General features: G+C 44.6%; 1 protein-coding gene across 2 annotated transcripts in view; it reads left to right on the top strand.

Annotated features, from left to right (window-relative positions):
* The window catches only part of LOC139548040 (zinc finger protein 436-like), a 47,817-nt gene that overhangs the window by 14,171 nt on the left and 17,015 nt on the right, over positions 1 to 16,631 (top strand). The window contains exon 2 of one of the 2 annotated variants that reach the window (XM_071357351.1): positions 13,607 to 15,309. The exons of the other annotated variant lie outside the window; for it this stretch is intronic. Within the exon in view, the coding sequence (XP_071213452.1) occupies positions 13,607 to 14,571 (965 nt within the window). The 3' untranslated portion in view covers positions 14,572 to 15,309. Of the gene's footprint in view, positions 1 to 13,606; positions 15,310 to 16,631 lie in introns of those variants that run through there. 2 annotated transcript variants of the gene reach the window in all.

Genomic DNA, 16,631 nt, shown 5'->3' with positions numbered 1-16,631 from the left:
TTTTTTTAATTTTTTTATTTTACCGTTATTTTACCAGGTAAGTTGACTGAGAACACATTCTCATTTGCAGCAACGACCTGGGGAATAGTTACAGGGGAGAGGAATAATGTGTCCCTGAACAAAGGGGGGGGTCAAAATCAAAAGAAACAGTCAGTATCTGGTGTGGCCACCAGCTGCATTGCAGTTGCATACTGCAGTGCATCTCCTCCTCATGGACTGCACCAGATTTGCCAGTTCTTGCTGTGAGATGTTACCCCACTCTTCCACCAAGGCACCTGCAAGTTCCCGGACATTTCTGACGGGAATGGCCCTAGCCCTCACCCTCCGATCCAACAGGTCCCAGACATGCTCAATGGGATTGAGATCCGGGCTCTTTGCTGGACATGGCAGAACACTGACATTCCTGTCTTGCAGGAAATCACACACAAAACGAGCAGTATGGCTGGTGGCATTGTCATGCTGGAGGGTCATGCCAGGATGAGCCTGCAGGAAGGGTACAACATGAGGGAGGAGGATGTCTTCCCTGTAACGCACAGCATTGAGATTGGCTGGGATGATGCTGTGACACACCGCCCCAGACCATGACGGACCCTCCACCTCCAAATTGATCCCGCTCCAGAGTACAGGCCTCGGTGTAACGCTCATTCCTTCGATGATAAACGCGAATCCGACCATCACCCCTGGTGAGACAAAGGCGCGACTCGTCAATGAAGAGCACTTTTTGCCAGTCCTGTCTGGTCCAGCAACGGTGGGTTTGTGTCCATAGGCGACGTTGTTTCTGGTGATGTCTGGTGAGGACCTGCCTTACAACAGGCCTACAAGCCCTCAGTCCAGCCTCTCTCAGCCTATTGCGGACAGTCTGTGCACTGATGTAGGGATTGTGCGTTCCTGGTGTAACTCAGGCACTTGTTGTTGCCACCCTGTATCTGTCCCGCAGGTGTGATGTTCGAATGTACCGATCCTGTGCAGGTGTTGTTACACGTGGTCTACCACTGCGCGGATGATCAGCTGTCCGTCCTGCCTCGCTGTAGCGCTGTCTTAGGCGTCTTACAGTAAGGACATTACAATTTATTGCCCTAGCCCCATCTACAGTCCTCATGCTTCCTTACAGCATGCCTAAGGCACGTTCACGCAGATGAGCAGGGACCCTGGACATCTTTCTTTTGGTGTTTTTCAGTGGAAAGGCCCCTTTAGTGTTCTAAGTTTTCATAGCTGTGACCTTAATTGCCTACCGTCTGTAAGCTGTTAGTGTCTTAATGACCGTTCCACAGGTGCATGTTCATTAATTGTTTATGGTTCATTGAACAATCATGAGAAACAGTGTTGAAACCTATACTGGGTGGTGGTGGTGTAGCATCTATATACTGGGTGGTGGTGGTGGTGTGTAGCATCTATATACTGGGTGGTGGTGTGTAGCATCTATATACTGGGTGGTGGTGGTGGTGTGTAGCATCTATATACTGGGTGGTGGTGGTGGTGTGTAGCATCTATATACTGGGTGGTGGTGGTGTGTAGCATCTATTACTGGGTGGTGGTGGTGGTGTGTAGCATCTATATACTGGGTGGTGGTGTGTAGCATCTATATACTGGGTGGTGGTGGTGGTGTGTAGCATCTATATACTGGGTGGTGGTGGTGGTGTGTAGCATCTATATACTGGGTGGTGGTGGTGGTGGTGTGTAGCATCTATATACTGGGTGGTGGTGGTGTGTAGCATCTATATACTGGGTGGTGGTGGTGGTGTGTAGCATCTATATACTGGGTGGTGGTGGTGGTGTGTAGCATCTATATACTGGGTGGTGGTGGTGGTGTGTAGCATCTATATATTGGGTGGTGGTGGTGGTGTGTAGCATCTATATACTGGGTGGTGGTGGTGTGTAGCATCTATATACTGGGTGGTGGTGGTGGTGTGTGAGCATCTATATACTGGGTGGTGGTGGTGGTGGTGTGTAGCATCTATATACTGGGTGGTGGTGGTGGTGGTGGTGTAGCATCTATATACTGGGTGGTGGTGGTGGTGTGTAGCATCTATATACTGGGTGGTGGTGGTGTAGCATCTATATACTGGGTGGTGGTGGTGTGTAGCATCTATATACTGGGTGGTGGTGGTGTAGCATCTATATACTGGGTGGTGGTGGTGTGTAGCATCTATATACTGGGTGGTGGTGGTGTGTAGCATCTATATACTGGGTGGTGGTGGTGGTGTGTAGCATCTATATACTGGGTGGTGGTGGTGTGTAGCATCTATTACTGGGTGGTGATAGTGGTGTGTAGCATCTATATACTGGGTGGTGGTGGTGTAGCATCTATATACTGGGTGGTGGTGGTGGTGGTGTGTAGCATCTATATACTGGGTGGTGGTGGTGGTGTTGTGTAGCATCTATATACTGGGTGGTGGTGGTGGTGGTGGTGTGTAGCATCTATATACTGGGTGGTGGTGGTGGTGGTGTGTAGCATCTATATACTGGGTGGTGGTGGTGTGTAGCATCTATATACTGGGTGGTGGTGGTGGTGGTGTGTAGCATCTATATACTGGGTGGTGGTGGTGGTGTTGTGTAGCATCTATATACTGGGTGGTGGTGGTGGTGGTGGTGTGTAGCATCTATATACTGGGTGGTGGTGGTGGTGTGTAGCATCTATATACTGGGTGGTGGTGGTGGTGTGTAGCATCTATATACTGGGTGGTGGTGGTGGTGTGTAGCATCTATATATTGGGTGGTGGTGGTGGTGTGTAGCATCTATATATTGGGTGGTGGTGGTGGTGTGTAGCATCTATATATTGGGTGGTGGTGGTGTAGCATCTATATACTGGGTGGTGGTGGTGTGTAGCATCTATATACTGGGTGGTGGTGGTGTGTAGCATCTATATACTGGGTGGTGGTGGTGTGTAGCATCTATATACTGGGTGGTGGTGGTGGTGTGTAGCATCTATATACTGGGTGGTGGTGGTGTAGCATCTATATACTGGGTGGTGGTGTAGCATCTATATACTGGGTGGTGGTGGTGTGTAGCATCTATATACTGGGTGGTGGTGGTGTGTAGCATCTATATACTGGGTGGTGGTGGTGTGTAGCATCTATTACTGGGTGGTGGTGGTGGTGTGTAGCATCTATATACTGGGTGGTGGTGTGTAGCATCTATATACTGGGTGGTGGTGGTGGTGGTGTGTAGCATCTATATACTGGGTGGTGGTGGTGTAGCATCTATATACTGGGTGGTGGTGGTGGTGTGTAGCATCTATATACTGGGTGGTGGTGGTGGTGTGTAGCATCTATATACTGGGTGGTGGTGGTGTGTAGCATCTATTACTGGGTGGTGATAGTGGTGTGTAGCATCTATATACTGGGTGGTGGTGGTGGTGGTGTGTAGCATCTATATACTGGGTGGTGGTGGTGGTGGTGTGTAGCATCTATATACTGGGTGGTGGTGGTGGTGGTGGTGTGTAGCATCTATATACTGGGTGGTGGTGGTGGTGTGTAGCATCTATATACTGGGTGGTGGTGGTGGTGTGTAGCATCTATATACTGGGTGGTGGTGGTGGTGTGTAGCATCTATATACTGGGTGGTGGTGGTGGTGGTGTGTAGCATCTATATACTGGGTGGTGGTGGTGGTGTGTAGCATCTATATACTGGGTGGTGGTGGTGGTGTGTAGCATCTATATATTGGGTGGTGGTGGTGGTGTGTAGCATCTATATACTGGGTGGTGGTGGTGTGTAGCATCTATATACTGGGTGGTGGTGGTGTGTAGCATCTATATACTGGGTGGTGGTGGTGGTGGTGTGTAGCATCTATATACTGGGTGGTGGTGGTGGTGGTGGTGGTGGTGTGTAGCATCTATATACTGGGTGGTGGTGTAGCATCTATATACTGGGTGGTGGTGGTGTAGCATCTATATACTGGGTGGTGGTGGTGTGTAGCATCTATATACTGGGTGGTGGTGGTGGTGTGTAGCATCTATATACTGGGTGGTGGTGGTGTGTAGCATCTATTACTGGGTGGTGATGGTGGTGTGTAGCATCTATATACTGGGTGGTGGTGGTGGTGGTGTGTAGCATCTATATACTGGGTGGTGGTGGTGGTGGTGTGTAGCATCTATATACTGGGTGGTGGTGGTGGTGGTGGTGTGTAGCATCTATATACTGGGTGGTGGTGGTGGTGTGTAGCATCTATATACTGGGTGGTGGTGGTGGTGGTGTGTAGCATCTATATACTGGGTGGTGGTGGTGGTGTGTAGCATCTATATACTGGGTGGTGGTGGTGGTGGTGTGTAGCATCTATATACTGGGTGGTGGTGGTGGTGTGTAGCATCTATATATTGGGTGGTGGTGGTGGTGTGTAGCATCTATATACTGGGTGGTGGTGGTGTAGCATCTATATACTGGGTGGTGGTGGTGTAGCATCTATATACTGGGTGGTGATGGTGGTGGTGGTGTGTAGCATCTATATACTGGGTGGTGGTGGTGGTGTGTAGCATCTATTACTGGGTGGTGGTGGTGTGTAGCATCTATATACTGGGTGGTGGTGGTGGTGTGTAGCATCTATTACTGGGTGGTGGTGGTGTGTAGCATCTATTTACTGGGTGGTGGTGGTGGTGTGTAGCATCTATATACTGGGTGGTGGTGGTGGTGTGTAGCATCTATATACTGGGTGGTGGTGGTGGTGTGTAGCATCTATATACTGGGTGGTGGTGGTGGTGTGTAGCATCTATATACTGGGTGGTGGTGGTGGTGTGTAGCATCTATTACTGGGTGGTGGTGGTGTGTAGCATCTATATACTGGGTGGTGGTGGTGGTGTGTAGCATCTATTACTGGGTGGTGGTGGTGTGTAGCATCTATTTACTGGGTGGTGGTGGTGGTGTGTAGCATCTATATACTGGGTGGTGGTGGTGGTGTGTAGCATCTATATACTGGGTGGTGGTGGTGGTGTGTAGCATCTATATACTGGGTGGTGGTGGTGGTGTGTAGCATCTATATACTGGGTGGTGGTGGTGGTGGTGTGTAGCATCTATATACTGGGTGGTGGTGGTGTGTAGCATCTATATACTGGGTGGTGGTGGTGGTGTGTAGCATCTATATACTGGGTGGTGGTGGTGGTGTGTAGCATCTATATACTGGGTGGTGGTGGTGGTGTGTAGCATCTATATATTGGGTGGTAGTGGTGGTGTGTAGCATCTATATACTGGGTGGTGGTGGTGTGTAGCATCTATATACTGGGTGGTGGTGGTGGTGTGTAGCATCTATATACTGGGTGGTGGTGGTGGTGGTGTGTAGCATCTATATACTGGGTGGTGGTGGTGGTGGTGGTGTAGCATCTATATACTGGGTGGTGGTGGTGTAGCATCTATATACTGGGTGGTGGTGGTGTGTAGCATCTATATACTGGGTGGTGGTGGTGGTGTGTAGCATCTATATACTGGGTGGTGGTGGTGGTGTGTAGCATCTATATACTGGGTGGTGGTGGTGTAGCATCTATATACTGGGTGGTGGTGGTGTGTAGCATCTATATACTGGGTGGTGGTGGTGGTGTGTAGCATCTATATACTGGGTGGTGGTGGTGGTGTGTAGCATCTATTACTGGGTGGTGGTGGTGTGTAGCATCTATATACTGGGTGGTGGTGGTGGTGTGTAGCATCTATATACTGGGTGGTGGTGGTGGTGTGTAGCATCTATATACTGGGTGGTGGTGGTGGTGTGTAGCATCTATATACTGGGTGGTGGTGGTGGTGGTGTGTAGCATCTATATACTGGGTGGTGGTGGTGGTGTGTAGCATCTATATACTGGGTGGTGGTGGTGGTGTGTAGCATCTATATACTGGGTGGTGGTGGTGTAGCATCTATATACTGGGTGGTGGTGGTGGTGTGTAGCATCTATTACTGGGGTGGTGGTGGTGTGTAGCATCTATTTACTGGGTGGTGGTGGTGTGTAGCATCTATATACTGGGTGGTGGTGGTGGTGTGTAGCATCTATATACTGGGTGGTGGTGGTGGTGTGTAGCATCTATATACTGGGTGGTGGTGGTGGTGTGTAGCATCTATATACTGGGTGGTGGTGGTGGTGTGTAGCATCTATATACTGGGTGGTGGTGGTGTGTAGCATCTATATACTGGGTGGTGGTGGTGGTGTGTAGCATCTATATACTGGGTGGTGGTGGTGGTGTGTAGCATATATATACTGGGTGGTGGTGGTGGTGTGTAGCATCTATATATTGGGTGGTAGTGGTGGTGTGTAGCATCCTGGTCATATTAACAACCCATCCTGGTTATATTAACAACCCATCCTGGTTATATTAACAACCCATCCTGGTTATATTAACAACCCATCCTGGTCATATTAACAACCCATCCTGGTCATATTAACAACCCATCCTGGTCATATTAACAACCCATCCTGGTCATATTATCAACCCATCCTGGTCATATTAACAACCCATCCTGGTTATATTAACAACCCATCCTGGTCATATTAACAACCCATCCTGGTCATATTATCAACCCATCCTGGTCATATTATCAACCCATCCTGGTCATATTAACAACCCATCCTGGTCATGTTAGTAACCCATCCTGGTCATATTAACAACCCATCCTGGTTATATTAACAACCCATCCTGGTCATTTTATCAACCCATCCTGGTCATATTATCAACCCATCCTGGTCCTATTAACAACCCATCCTGGTCATATTATCAACCCATCCTGGTTATATTAACAACCCATCCTGGTTATATTATCAACCCATCCTGGTCATATCAACCCTTCCTGGTTATATTAACAAACCATCCTGGTTATATTAACAACCCATCCTTGTTATATTATCAGCCCATCCTGGTCATATTAACAACCCATCCTGGTTATATTATCAACCCATCCTGGTTATATTATCAGCCCATCCTGGTCATATTAACAACCCATCCTGGTCATATTATCAACCCATCCTGGTCATATCAACAACCCATCCTGGTCATATTAACAACCCATCCTGGTCATATTAACAACCCATCCTGGTTATATTATCAACCCATCCTGGTCATATTATCATCCCATCCTGGTCATATTAACAACCCATCCTGGTTATATTATCAACCCATCCTGGTCATATTAACAACCCATCCTGGTCATATTAACAACCCATCCTGGTTATATTACCAACCCACCCTGGTTATATTATGGTTATATTATCAACCCATCCTGGTCATATTATCAACAACCCATCCTGGTCATATTATCAACCCATCCTGGTTATATTAACAACCGATCCTGGTCATATTATCAACCCATCCTGGTTATATTATCAACCCATCCTGGTCATATTATCAACCCATCCTGGTTATATTAACAACCCATCCTGGTCATATTAACAACCCATCCTGGTCATATTATCAACCCATCCTGGTCATATTATCAACCCATCCTGGTCATATTAACAACCCATCCTGGTTATATTAACAACCCATCCTGGTTATATTAACAACCCATCCTGGTTATATTAACAACCGATCCTGGTCATATTATCAACCCATCCTGGTTATATTATCAACCCATCCTGGTCATATTATCAACCCATCCTGGTCATATTATCAATCATCCTGGTCATATTAACAACCCATCCTGGTTATATTAACAACCCATCCTGGTTATATTAACAACCCATCCTGGTCATATTATCAACCCCTCCTGGTCATATCAACCCCTCCTGGTCATATTATCAACCCCTCCTGGTCATATTATCAACCCCTCCTGGTCATATTATCAACCCATCCTGGTTATATTAACAACCCATCCTGGTTATATTATCAACCCACCCTGGTTATATTATGGTTATATTATCAACCCATCCTGGTCATATTATCAACAACCCATCCTGGTCATATCAACAACCCATCCTGGTCATATCAACAACCCATCCTGGTCATATCAACAACCCAATCTGGTCATATCAACAACCCATCCTGGTCATATCAACAACCCATCCTGGTCATATTATCAACCCATCCTGGTCTTGTTAACAACCCATCCTGGTCATATTATCAACCCATCCTGGTCTTGTTAACAACCCATCCTGGTTATATTATCAACCCATCCTGGTCATGTTATCAACCCATCCTGGTCATATTATCAACACATCCTGGTCCTATTAACAACCCATCCTGGTCATATTATCAACCCATCCTGGTCCTATTAACAACCCATCCTGGTTATATTAACAACCCATCCTGGTTATATTAACAATCCATCCTGGTTATATTAACAACCGATCCTGGTCATATTATCAACCCATCCTGGTTATATTATCAACCCATCCTGGTCATATTATCAACCCATCCTGGTCATATTATCAACCCATCCTGGTTATATTATCAACCCATCCTGGTTATATTATCAACCCATCCTGGTCATATTATCAATCATCCTGGTCATATCATCAACCCATCCTGGTCATATTATCAACCCATCCTGGTCGTATTAACCTCCTGGTCATATTATCAACCCATCCTGGTCGTATTAACAACCCATCCTGGTCATATTATCAACCCATCCTGGTCATATTATCAACCCATCCTGGTCATATTATCAACCCATCCTGGTCATATTATCAACCCATCCTGGTCATATTATCAACCCATCCTGGTCATATTATCAACCCATCCTGGTTATATTAACAACCCATCCTGGTCATGTTATCAACCCATCCTGGTCATGTTAACAACCCATCCTGGTCATGTTAACAACCCATCCTGGTTATATTAACAACCCATCCTGGTCATAATAACAACCCATCCTGGTCATATTATCAACCCATCCTGGTCATATTATCAACCCATCCTGGTTATATTATCAACCCATCCTGGTCATATTATCAACCCATTCTGGTTATATTATCAACCCATCCTGGTCATATTATCAACCCATCCTGGTCATGTCATCATCTTGATTTTATAAACTTAAAATAAGGGCTGTGTTTTGTGTAGGCTTATCCTGGTGTGACGTTCTGATAACTGTGAACATTTCTCTAGGACAAGGTGGCGTATGTATATATGTATACTCAGCAAAAAAAAGAAACGTCCTCTCACTGTATTCTGCGTTTATTTTCAGCAAACTTAACATGTGTAAATATTTGTATGAAAATAACAAGATTCAATAACTGAGACATAAACTGAACAAGTTCCACAGACATGTGACTAACAGAAATGGAATTTTTTTAATTTTTTAATTTTACCGTTATTTTACCAGGTAAGTTGACTGAGAACACATTCTCATTTGCAGCAACGACCTGGGGAATAGTTACAGGGGAGAGGAATAATGTGTCCCTGAACAAAGGGGGGGGTCAAAATCAAAAGAAACAGTCAGTATCTGGTGTGGCCACCAGCTGCATTGCAGTTGCATACTGCAGTGCATCTCCTCCTCATGGACTGCACCAGATTTGCCAGTTCTTGCTGTGAGATGTTACCCCACTCTTCCACCAAGGCACCTGCAAGTTCCCGGACATTTCTGACGGGAATGGCCCTAGCCCTCACCCTCCGATCCAACAGGTCCCAGACATGCTCAATGGGATTGAGATCCGGGCTCTTTGCTGGACATGGCAGAACACTGACATTCCTGTCTTGCAGGAAATCACACACAAAACGAGCAGTATGGCTGGTGGCATTGTCATGCTGGAGGGTCATGCCAGGATGAGCCTGCAGGAAGGGTACAACATGAGGGAGGAGGATGTCTTCCCTGTAACGCACAGCATTGAGATTGGCTGGGATGATGCTGTGACACACCGCCCCAGACCATGACGGACCCTCCACCTCCAAATTGATCCCGCTCCAGAGTACAGGCCTCGGTGTAACGCTCATTCCTTCGATGATAAACGCGAATCCGACCATCACCCCTGGTGAGACAAAGGCGCGACTCGTCAATGAAGAGCACTTTTTGCCAGTCCTGTCTGGTCCAGCAACGGTGGGTTTGTGTCCATAGGCGACGTTGTTTCTGGTGATGTCTGGTGAGGACCTGCCTTACAACAGGCCTACAAGCCCTCAGTCCAGCCTCTCTCAGCCTATTGCGGACAGTCTGTGCACTGATGTAGGGATTGTGCGTTCCTGGTGTAACTCAGGCACTTGTTGTTGCCACCCTGTATCTGTCCCGCAGGTGTGATGTTCGAATGTACCGATCCTGTGCAGGTGTTGTTACACGTGGTCTACCACTGCGCGGATGATCAGCTGTCCGTCCTGCCTCGCTGTAGCGCTGTCTTAGGCGTCTTACAGTAAGGACATTACAATTTATTGCCCTAGCCCCATCTACAGTCCTCATGCTTCCTTACAGCATGCCTAAGGCACGTTCACGCAGATGAGCAGGGACCCTGGACATCTTTCTTTTGGTGTTTTTCAGTGGAAAGGCCCCTTTAGTGTTCTAAGTTTTCATAGCTGTGACCTTAATTGCCTACCGTCTGTAAGCTGTTAGTGTCTTAATGACCGTTCCACAGGTGCATGTTCATTAATTGTTTATGGTTCATTGAACAATCATGAGAAACAGTGTTGAAACCCTTTACAATGAAGATCTGTGACGTTATTTGGATTTTTAAAAATTATCTTCGACAGAGTCCTGAAAAAAGGACGTTCCTTTTTTTGCTGAGTTTATGTATGGACAGTTGAAGTCGGAAGTTTACATTATACACCTTAGCCAAATACATTTAAACTCAGTTTTTCACAATTCCTGACATTTAATCCAAGTAAAAGTTCCCTGTCTTAGGTCAGTTAGGATCACCACTTTATTTTAAGAATGTGAAATGTCAGAATAATAGTAGAGAGAATGATTTATTTCAGCTTTTATTTCTTTCATCACATTCCCAGTGGGTCAGAAGTTTACGTACACTCAATTAGTATTTGGTAGCGTTGCCTTTAAATTGTTTAACTTGGGTCAAACGTTTCGGGTAGCCTTCAACAAGCTTCCCACAATAAGTTGGGTGAATTTTGGCCCATTCCTCCTGACAGCTGGTGTAACTGAGTCAGGTTTGTAGGCCTCCTTGCTCGCACATGCTTTTTCAGTTCTGCCCACAAATGTTCTATGGGATTAAGGTCAGGGCTTTGTGATGGCCACTCCAATACCTTGACTTTGTTGTCCTTAAGCCATTTTTCCACAACTTTGGAAGTATGCTTGAGGTCATTGTCCATTTGGAAGACCCATTTGCGACCAAGCTTTAACTTCCTGACTGATGTCTTGAGATGTTGCTTCAATATATCCACAGAATTTTCCTCCAATATATCCACAGAATTTTCCTCACTCATGATGCCATCTATTTTGTGAAGTGTACCAGTCCCTCCTGCAGCAAAGCACCCCCTCAACATGATGTCACCCCTGTGCTTCACGGATGGGATGGTGTTCTTCGACTTGCAAGCATCCCCCTTTTTCCTCCAAACACAATGATGGTCATTATGGCCAAACAGTTCTATTTTTGTTTCATCAGACCAGAGGACATTTCTCCAAAAAGTACGATCTTTGTTCCCATGTGCAGTTGCAAACCGTAGTCTGGCTTTTTTATGGCGGTTTTGGAGCAGTGGCTTCTTCCTTGCTGAGCGGCCTTTCAGGTTATGTCGATATAGGACTCGTTTTTACTGTGGATATAGATACTTTTGTACCTGTTTTCTCCAGCATCTTCACAAGGTCCCTTTGCTATTGTTCTGGGATTGATTTGCACTTTTCGCACCAAAGTACGTTCATCTCTAGGAGACAGTCTCCTTCCTGAGCGGTATGACGGCTGCATGGTCCCATGGTGTTTATACTTGCGTACTATTTGTTTGTTCAGATGAACGTGGTACCTTCAGGCATTTGGAAATTGCTCCCAAGGATGAACCAGACTTGTGGAAGTCTACAATTTTCTTCTGAGGTCTTGGCTGATTTCTTTTGATTTTTCCATGATGTCAAGCAAAGAGGCACTGAGTTTGAAGGTAGGCCTTGAAATACATCCACAGGTACACCTCCAATTGACTCAAATGATGTCAATTAGCCTATCAGACGCTTCTAAAGCCATGACATAATGTTCTGGAACTTTACAAGCTGTTTAAAGGCACAGTCAATTTAGTGTATGTAAACTTCTGACCCACTGGAATTGTGATACAGTGAATTATAAGTGACATAATCTGTAATTGTTGGGAAAATGACTTGTGTCATGCACAAAGTAGATGTCCTAACCGACTTGCCAAAACTATAGTTTAACAAGAAATTTGTGAAGTGGTTGAAAAATGAGTTTTAATGACTCCAACCTAAGTGTATGTAAACTTCTGACTTCAACTGTATGTGTGTACAGTACCAGTCAAAAGTTTGGACACACCTACTCATTCAACGGTTTTTCTTTATTTTTACTATTTTCTACTTTGTAGAGTAATATTTAGGACATCAAAACTCTGAAATAACACATGGAATCATGTCGTAACCCAAAAAAGTGTTCAAAAAAATTAATTGAGATTCTTCAAAGTAGCCACACTTTGCCTTGATGACAACTTTGCACACTCTTGGCATTCTCTCAACCAGATTCACCTGGAATGCTTTTTCAAAGTAGCCACACTTTGCCTTGATGACAGCTTTACACACTCTTGGCATTCTCTCAACCAGCTTCACCTGGAATGCTTTTTCAAAGTAGCCACACTTTGCCTTGATGACAGCTTTGCACACTCTTGGCATTCTCTCAACCAGCTTCACCTGGAATGCTTTTTCAAAGTAGCCACACTTTGCCTTGATGACAGCTTTGCACACTCTTGGCATTCTCTCATCCAGCTTCACCTGGAATCCTTTTCCAACAGTCTTGAAGGAGTTCCCACATGTGCTGAGCACTTGTTGGGCTGCTTTTCCTTCACTCTACAGTCCAACTCATCCCAAACCATCTCACTTCGGTTGAGGTCAGGTGATTGTGGAGGCCAGGTCATCTGATGCAGCTCTCCATCACTCTGTAGAAAATAGTCCAAATTAAGAAGAAGCCTGTAATGAGTAGGTGTGTCCAAACTTTTAAATGGTACTGTATATACAATACCGGTGAAGTTTGGACACACCCACTCTTTCCAGGATTGTAGAATAATATTGAAGACTTTGGTGTTTACATGTACCGTTCTAGCAACAACCCAACAATTGGCACTAGTTGTCATTATAGCAGGTAAAGGGAGATTGCATATGAAAAAATATATATTCTCCATACATTTCTATTGAATAATAAATCACCAGAATACATTCTATACATATTTTCTGTACATACAAAATGCAGAGGTCAGAGGGTTTAGGGCTATGGGACAGTGGATATTAGTTTATGAATTGCCTGGCAGGGCTGTGGGAGAGTGGAGATTAGTTGATACATTGCCTGGCTGGGCTGTGGGACAGTGGAGATTAGTTGATACATTGCCTGGCTGGGCTGTGGGACAGTGGATGTGTAGGAATGATTCAAATGGAACTGTTAACAGCCATTTCCCGGGTAGTATTGTGAATAACTAGTGGCTATTAACCAATCGGCATCCAGGATCCAAGTGTACGGTTTTCTAATGAGGGATCTAGTCTAGATTAAACCTCATAAGAAGGACGTTTTATCATATGGAGGTTTCATTCAGGTCTCTCTGTTTAACCAAATACTCTGTCTTTGGCAGGAGAGAGACCAGACTCTCACTCTGACAGCAGTAAGAGTCCTTCAGAGGAACCAGACCCAGAGACTCCCAAACCAGTGAGACGACTCAACTGCTCCCAGTGTAATAAGAGTTTCAAGTTGTCATGGAACCTAAAAGAGCATGAGAGGGCACACACAGGAGAAAAGCCTTTCCACTGCTCCCAGTGTGGAAAGAGATTTCCACGATCACAGAACCTAAAAATACATGAGCGGACACACACAGGGGAGAAGCCTTTTCTCTGCTCCCAGTGTGGAAAGTGTTTTACCCAGTTATGGAGCCTGAACAAACATAATAGAATACACACAGGAGAAAAGCCTTACCATTGTTCCCATTGTGGAAAGAATTTTAGGTTGTTAGATAAGCTGAAGGAGCATGAGAGGACACACACAGGGGAGAAACCTTACCATTGCTCCCTGTGTGAAAAGAGTTTTACCCAATTAGCATACCGAAAAGAGCATGAAAGGAAACACACTGAAGAAAAGACTTACCAATGTTCCCAGTGTGGAAAGAGATTTTCACGATCACAGGAACTAAATTCACATGAGAGGACACACACAGGGGAGAAACTTCACCACTGCGCCCATTGTGAAAAGTGTTTTACTCAGTTAGGGAGCCTGAACAAACATAATAGAATACACACAGGAGAAAAGCCTTACCCCTGTGCCCATTGTGGAAAGAGATTTTCTAGATCACAGGACCAAAAATCACACGAGAGGACACACACAGGGGAGAAACCTTACCATTGCTCCCTATGCGGAAAGGATTTTACCCATTTAGGGAGCCTGAACAAACATAAGAAGAGAATACACTCTGGAGTGAAGCCTTACTCATGTTCCCATTGCCTAATGAATTTCAGGTTGTTAAATAACCTTAAGGAGCATGAGAGGACACACACATCTTACTGTGGTCCCAGTGGAAAAGATTTTACCAATTTAGGGAAACTATAAGATCATGAGAGGACACACGGGAGAAATCACGCAGTTGTTCCCAGTGTGGAAAGAGTTTTACCCAGTTAGGGAGCCTGAAAAGGAACACGCATACAGGGGAGGATAAGCTCACAGTGTGGAAAGAGTTTTAGTTAGGGAACCTAATTGTGGAAAGACATTTTCCCAGAGGACCTGAAATCACATGACAGAATAGACAGGCTGTGTTCTGATGAGTCACTGTGTTCTGACTTATGTTTGACTGTTTTATGCCGCATTAAATCTTCTTGTTTATATGAAATCTTTATCAAGGCATGTTTTTTTTTTAAATCCTCTGGAGACATGATTATGTCTAAAATCAGATTATAATTTTAAAATTTATTTTGTTTTGATTCAACACGTTGATAGATTGGATACATGTTAGAACCCTTAGATGTTAATGACATGATTTGGATATTTTAAAATGTAAATTGTTAATTGGATGAATATTGTGTGTATTTCTTGATTCTAACCTTGAATCCTCAGGAAATGTAGTTTAGGTTTCATTTAGTTAATTTGGGTTCTAGTCTTCAAGCTAAAGATGTATGAAAATGGGATGATGTTCTGATAATGTTGTTAACATGAAAAACATTCACTTCCTCATGAATGTTCCCATCAGTATTATTCCACCATGTCAGAGAAAACACAGGTGCTGATTGGAAAAACACATTTGATTAATGCACCATTTTTATCTGAATAAAAATGAACTTTTTAACTGTGTTAGCCACTAGTGGACATTCATTATATACATGTACATCTATGTACTTACAGAAATGAGCTCTTCTGAGTGGGTGAATGGATTGCTGGAAGGTGTATAACACAACGTGTCAGTCAGAACACGAGGAGAGGGAAGTTTTAGCAATTAAAAAAAATGTTTTTGCTAATTTAATTCAAGGTGACAGACGGTGACACATTCAGTGTCACGTTACACACTCTTGGCTGCATCTTGCTGATATAGGGTGTAATCATTCGTGCATCAGTTGCAAAAGATCATTTCTATTGGACAAATTCAGGTATTTTTATCCCCGTTTCGTAACGTTTTTCAACATAATCATCGGGATAAACACACCCCTGATCACCCACACACACAGTTCACTTTCATAGCAGCCACGTACAAACAGCATGACCCCTTTGCTCATGGTATAATTCTTTCTCCCATCTACGCGCTCTCCTCTTCTCACCTTTACCCTTCGTTTGTGGACTTCAGTGCACAACACATCAGCTGTATGTGACCAGGAGAAAAAACCTTTCCAAGTCAAACCATAACTACTACACACAGCCTACATCCTTGTCACCATATTAGCTAAAGTAATGTCATAGTCAACATAGCTAATAGAACAAACGCGTTAGTAAACCTGCTACAATCATGCAGTAACGTTACAGTGCAATAAATTAGTAAAACCAAAAGCTTACCTTGACTTGGAAGAGTTCCAGTGTTGGATAGCCAGCTAGCTAACATAGCATCCCTCTCTGTTTGAGCCGGGTGTCTGAGTAGGCTAAACTAGGAGGCTAAACCCGCTAGCTAACATAGCATCCCTCTCTGTTTGAGCCGGGTGTCTGAGTAGGCTAAACTAGTAGGCTAAACTAGTAGGCTAAACTAGGAGGCTAAACCCGCTAGCTGCATTCGCTAAGTAAGTGAAAGTGAAACACATACTATGAAATATAGCTAGCTCTCGCTTCATTTTTGAATAAATTATTTGTTAAAAACTGTTCAGCTATTGTGTCTTTCTCTCTTTGAGTCAACTACTCACAATTTTTTTTTTGCACTGCAGTGCTAGCTAGCTGTAGCTTATGCTTTCAGTACTAAATTCATTCTCTCATCATTTGATTGGGTCAACAATATGTCAGTTAATGCTGCAAGAGCTGATATGTTGGAGGACGTCCTCCGGAAGTTGTCATGCTTACTGTGTAAGTCTATGGAAGGGGGTGAAAACCATGAGCCTCCTAGGTTTTGTATTGAAGTCAATGTACAAAGAGGAGGACGGAAGCTAGCTGTCCTCTGGCTACACCATGGTGCTACCCTGCAGAGTGCTGTTGAGCCTACT

Source organism: Salvelinus alpinus, chromosome 2 (genome assembly GCF_045679555.1).
Source record: "Salvelinus alpinus chromosome 2, SLU_Salpinus.1, whole genome shotgun sequence".
NCBI lineage: Eukaryota > Metazoa > Chordata > Actinopteri > Salmoniformes > Salmonidae > Salvelinus > Salvelinus alpinus.
This window is presented reverse-complemented; position numbering and strand designations above follow the sequence as displayed.